The 6,000-nt window shown below is 37.8% G+C and overlaps 1 protein-coding gene across 6 annotated transcripts in view; it reads left to right on the forward strand.

Moving 5' to 3' along the window:
- Positions 1-2,104, forward strand: part of POU2F1 (POU class 2 homeobox 1) — a 180,635-nt gene extending 178,531 nt beyond the window's left edge. For all 6 annotated transcript variants that reach the window (XM_059044654.2, XM_059044575.2, XM_067031937.1 and 3 more), the window contains one exon: positions 1,311-2,104. In XM_059044654.2, the coding sequence (XP_058900637.1) occupies positions 1,311-1,618 (308 nt within the window). In that variant the 3' untranslated portion in view covers positions 1,619-2,104. The remainder of the gene's footprint in view (positions 1-1,310) is intronic.
- Positions 2,105-6,000: the final 3,896 nt, after the last annotated feature.

Below are 6,000 nucleotides of genomic sequence, written 5' to 3' on the forward strand. Positions count from 1 at the left end.
TAGTGTTTCATGGATGATATCTCTACAGTATACTGTAGACAATATTAGTTACAGACAAATCTAAAACATGACCTAGATTACCTTACATTATGTTGACTTTCTCATTGACTAAATCATATGTGAAATTGATGGTTAGATCTGTAAAGCTTCTATTATAAAAGGATTTCTTTTTGGAGTAAGATTTGTGATAAATCACTTTTTCTCTTGCATTTTGGTGTACCTCTGGCTGTAGTGATACTAAAAAGGCAAGATGCCTTCCATAGGGCATAACTGAGGACAGAACAGGTACTCTCTGGGAAGATCTAGAACTGGACTATGACCCTAAGCCTGGAATCTCAGAAAACATCAAGCTGTACCAAGACTCAGTGTTCTGTACTCTTTGTGTGATCATGTCCAAAGTCAAGGACATTCCCTCAGTTCCTCTCTTTCTTTATATATTATGTAAGAAATCAATCAAATTTTTAATGCCACTAGGAAATGCATGTGCCTCAAATATACATGTGAGGATGTGGTTATATGGGTGAGGGGATTGTGGGGGGTTGTCAGATACAGGAAAAGATATTAGAGTGCCCAATTATTTTAATGAAAATTTTGATGATGAAGGAGAAGCAACAGCATCACAGAAAAATTCTTATGTATTAAAGCAAGTCCTAACCTTAGAACCCACCTACATCAGTATAGCTCTGCTTTCCTCCTACAGAGACTCATCATTCTCCTTTTACAGGTCATAGAAATTAAATGTTTTGAAGTGAGAAATGAATCACACTTTATACTTTATTTGTTAATATATAACTTATTTTAGAACTAAAGTCTTTTTGAAAGACAGTTTTTATCTTATATATCACACTATAAAGTGCTCAAATTTATCAGTAATGCCAGTTGGTTTGATAAAAGCTAACTATGTTTTAATGCCTTAATCACTGTAGCTAGTTTGTTTTTTGAATGGAGGTAATCTAAAGGCAGTAGTAATCTTCATTAAAAACAAAATTATTGGATTTAACAAATATTTCTAGGTAGATGGAATAAAGTTGAGATTTCAAGATAGAAACATGACTCTTTGATTCTCTCACCTATCCTGATCATGCTTATTAAATTAGAGTTTTCAGCCCTTTAGGCTCTTTCAGAATTATAAATAAACTTCAGTTGGTGACCATATATTGCTGTAATTAAGGGTAAAAAATTCAGTTAAGGGATACGCTTTTTCCATCTGTGTTGTAGGAAAACTCAGTACATTTGATGTGTTGTTTGGCTTCTCCGGGATGATGCTAACATTCTCCTTCCCGCCTGTTTTGCGGGGGGTTTGTCTGTAGCTCTTGCTTCTGGTGGCTCTCTTCCAATAACGTCACTGGATGCAACTGGGAACCTGGTATTTGCCAATGCGGGAGGAGCCCCCAACATCGTGACTGCCCCTCTGTTCCTGAACCCTCAGAACCTCTCTCTGCTCACCAGCAACCCAGTTAGCTTGGTCTCTGCCGCTGCAGCCTCTGCAGGGAATCCTGGACCTGTAGCCAGCCTCCATGCCACCTCCACCTCAGCTGAGCCCCTCCAGACCTCTCTCTTCACAGCGGCCTCTGCCAGTGGGGCTGCCTCCACCACCACCGCCTCCAAGGCACAGTGAGCTGGGCTGAGTGACGCTGCCCAGCCCCCTTCTTCACTCCGAGTGCAACTGGCTGCCAGCCTGGCTGAGACTGAAACACGTGATGCGCTTCCTCTTGCCATGTTGCAAGGGCAAGGAAGAGGAGGGAGAGAAGGAAAAACACATGCCGGAAAAAAAAGATGGAAACGGGACAACATTTGCCTAATTTTGTAATAAAACACTGTCTTTTCAGGATTGCTTCATGGATTGGAGAACTTTCTAACCAAAAATCTAAAAAAAAAACAAAAAAAAAGGCAGAAACAAAAAATCAAAAACAAACAAACAAAAAAATAAGTGAAAGGACTACTTATCATTTCCAGCAGTCATGATGACGAGTTAAGGTGGGTTACCAATTCCAATATAGGAAGGGGATTTCTTGTTTGTCTAAATTTCTTTTTTTCTTAAAAAAAATCATTTTTATGGGTCTGTTGTACAGGCCATTAAGTCATAACAAGGTGTTTATAATCGTATCAATTGTGTTGGGGGTTCCTTTCTTAACTGGTACAATTTAGGCAGGCCTGTATTACTGTATCTCTATTGTTATTGTTGTTGTTGTTATTGTTTTTTATATATATATATAGTTTGGACATGTTTATCTCTTGCTCCTGGATCCTATTTCAGTGAGCTCCCACACTGTGGGGCGGGAGGGTTTTAGGGTAAGGGGGACTTAACGTTCTTAATTGCGGGGAATGTTCTTGCTGGTTTCCTTATCCTTGATGACTCTTACAGAGGTGCTAGAAAATTATTTTCTTTTGCCACTTATGCAAGAGGCTTGGTGCAGAAGCTGAAGGCAGTGTGTGCAAACACTCCCACTCCACACACGCCCCCCCCCCCCCCACATCAGGTGGTGCCTTTGGAGCACTTTTGTGTAGGAAGGAATTCCTGCTGAACTGTAGCTCTCACTCACCCCAAATCATTGAATGACCTGAGACCCAGATCCTGTGGTGCAACAGTGCTGCTTTCTGCTACTTTCAACAGGAATGGCTGTACATGTTGCAGGGCAGGATTTGGTTCCGAAGAGCAAAGACTACTGCAGACACCTAACTTGGTGGTTCTCCTGATTTCTTATCTCCTGAAATGCTCTACTGTTGGTGTGTTTGTTTGTTTTTTCCATTTTGTGGAAGTTTTTCATCCAAACTTCTTTTAACTTACTTGGCAAAGAACAAAATAATTTACTGAAATTGGGAAACTTTTCCCTTCTTTTGTTTTCTGAAGGAACTCTACTAGACTGTTTTCCATTGGTTATAGATCACCAAAAGAGGTGTGATGAGAAGAGTCTGAGGTTAGCTACAGACTTTCACCAGATGGCTTATCAATTCCTCTAACCCTGATGCTCTCCTTGGTTCTCTGACTAGAGAAGGCACTCATTAGCCGGGCATGGGATCTGTAGAACCTTTGAAAGACTTTGAGCAGGAACTTTGCACACACCTCAAGTGTCTCCTTGGTTTGTTAGTGATGCTCCTGCTAGGTAGGTCTAAATGGCAATACACATCTCTCTGTTCATTGTAGAAGGCGATTCGCTTCCATAATTGTTTTCAGGGTATTTCTAGATGATGTAAATGAGCCCATGGAAAGGAAGTGTTTATGGAAGTAGATGAAGAGGAATGAGGGTAACTTGGAAATTAGATTCCCCTTTTTGTCAGTGTTCTATTATTATAGTATCCGTATCCAAAAAGTTCCCAAAAGACTGGATCACTGCAGTGCAGCTCATCTGAGCTCCCTTCTTATTGGAGTGAAAGGTTCCCATCTGGTGTTTGTGGGTGCTTGCTTATATCTCTGGTGGTCCTATGACTGCACTTTTTCCCCGTTTCGAGCTGGGGGCTGAGAGAGAGCTTACAGGTATTTTTCTTCTGCATGCTCTGCTTATATCTACAAGGGAGCTTGGATTCTGTGTATTTGTCTCTTCACAGTGTTGGGAAAGGCAGTGATACAGACACAATGTGCATTTTTGTTTGTGATCATCTAAGTGGGAGACAGGCATATTAATATTAAAAGACCAGAAATGTTTTAGTTCCCTTGTTAATTTTTCTTCTATTCCTTCTGTCTTCCCATTTTATTTCACAAAGTATTTAATTAACTACCCTTCACCTTCCTAAAATCCCTCCAAAATCAATGAACTGCAAGCAGGGAAACTAACAAATGTCCATCCACCGTTTTTGTGTGTGGTATGTTTTTTTTATGTTGTTTTTTGGACTAAGCTTGAACCAAAGTCAATTTTTAGCAAGCTGCTGTACTAATGGACTAGTTTATATCGTGCAGTTCAGACACATTGAGGAGATAGATGCTACTGACAATTTCTTTTTTCATTTGTCTTTATTAATTTTATATAAAAGTTGCTGCTTGTTTTAACCTTTTATGTTGGTAAGTTGTAATATCCTCTGGGCAGACATTAACTTGATTTTTTAAGTAGTTTATTTAGTTCGGTGTGTAAATAGAATGGCAGTGTCAGTTATTAATTTTTCTCCTCTTCATCCCACTATTTCTCTGATGTAGTTGAATTTAATCTTTTTTCCTGATTTGACATCTCTAATTTTAGTCTGTGCAAATGATTTTAGGGCTGTCAGTAATAACTGTAGCTGCCCATAATGATGAGTCCCTCCCTTGGGAGTGGTAAGTTAGGAGGAAGGATTCAGGGAGGGAAGTGCTGATACCCACCATACTGCATTAGAGGTTGTAGCATTAATTTCCCAAAATTGCTACCAAAGGAAGTGTTGAATCCCAAGGGACTCAAGCCCAGTGGATTAAGAGGAAAAGCAAGGAAAGGCTGTGTTTGTTTGTTTTCCTATGTGGTTCAAAAATGCTCCCTCTCCCAAATAAGATTCACCAACAGACTTCAATATTTTAAAAAAAGATACTAAGCTTTAAATATCAGTACGATGGTCTTCTCTTCCCTGACCTGTCTATATTTTCTAGTTAATTCGGGATAGGGGGATTCTGCCTTTGTGTATGTGGGGTTGTGGATCACTTTATGAAGATAAAATTTAAACCAGCATAAAAACCTGTGTTTAAAAGAAGAAATAAATCCTTAGACAAAGGTAACTTTTAGAATTTTTCTCTTTTTTTCTCTTATTTAAAAACAAGTTGTGAAATGAAAGGTACATTTACACATGTACACATGAAACACTAAAACAGCTTGTTGATGGGTGTTTAACTTAAAATTGACTCCCCATCATCATCATCCCTAGATAGTCTACTGATCATATTGTGTCATGACTCAACCTTTAGTCCTTTTTTACTTTATATCATCTTTTTTATCATCTCAAGAAATGCTTTTTGAATTGAATGAATCTCCTAAGCTAAGGTACTCAGACTTAACTTTTAGCCACCTTATATGGGAGAGTCTGGAAATTAAGAGGGACCATTTGACCAAAAAGAGATGTTAGAGATGTTTGGTAGCATTTCTGCATTTCTAAGAAGAAGGACCAGATAGGTCATCACAGTTCACTGTGTCATTCTTTTTTTCCCCTTAATGTTTATGCAAGTTTTATTTTATCCCTGAATTTGGTTAACACATATTAAGCCAAAGACTAATTCTAAATGCATTTATAGCGATACTATATTTGCCCATGGTAATGGGCCCTCCCTAGGGAGTGGTGAATGTAATTGTTTGAATCCTGCTTATCACAAGCAGGGCAATTTGGTTGTGAACTTTATTTGTACCCTGTATAAATCTAAAGGACAGCAGAAAGACCTGGAAAAGGGCTTCTTGAGGAACAATATTATTGTTCCTGATTTAAGAAATATGTTGAGTGCTATGTTAGTTTAAATATTTCTGAAGTTACATAGGCAGCTTTTTAGAATTAAAAAAATTGTTCCTATCCATTCATTACCTGATATAAAACACACTTGCTTTTATTTATTTGGTAAGAAAGATCAATACCATCCTAATTTACTCAACTTATTATTGAGGAATGGAACCAAAGGAATACAACTTTCGTTCTGTGTAGGACCATATACTGACTTGTACTTCATGGTAGCATTATTAGAAATTAATGTTTTTTTAAAAGGGAAAATAATATTAAAAGATTTTTAGTAAGATTATCTTGCCAATTTGTTCTACACAGTTCATTCATTGTTGGGGAGAAAAGCACAATTGTACCTCTTTTTTACATTATTTTGTTCTATTATCCCTCATTTATTTGGGAAGGTGGGAGAAAACCTTGTCTATATTCAGAAGCACAGATACTTGCTTGACACAATATTTAAATTCAGCCCAATCTTTATCATTAAATTTTCTATTTAAATTGCTGGGAAAGCTGGATACATTTGAAAATGTAGGAAATTAATGTAGATTTTTAAAGTTGTAAATCCTGATAGTAAACATTGCAGTTAGTGTATAATAAACACTTGGCTTACAAAAGAAA

This window comes from Kogia breviceps, chromosome 1 (genome assembly GCF_026419965.1).
Source record: "Kogia breviceps isolate mKogBre1 chromosome 1, mKogBre1 haplotype 1, whole genome shotgun sequence".
Lineage (NCBI taxonomy): Eukaryota > Metazoa > Chordata > Mammalia > Artiodactyla > Physeteridae > Kogia > Kogia breviceps.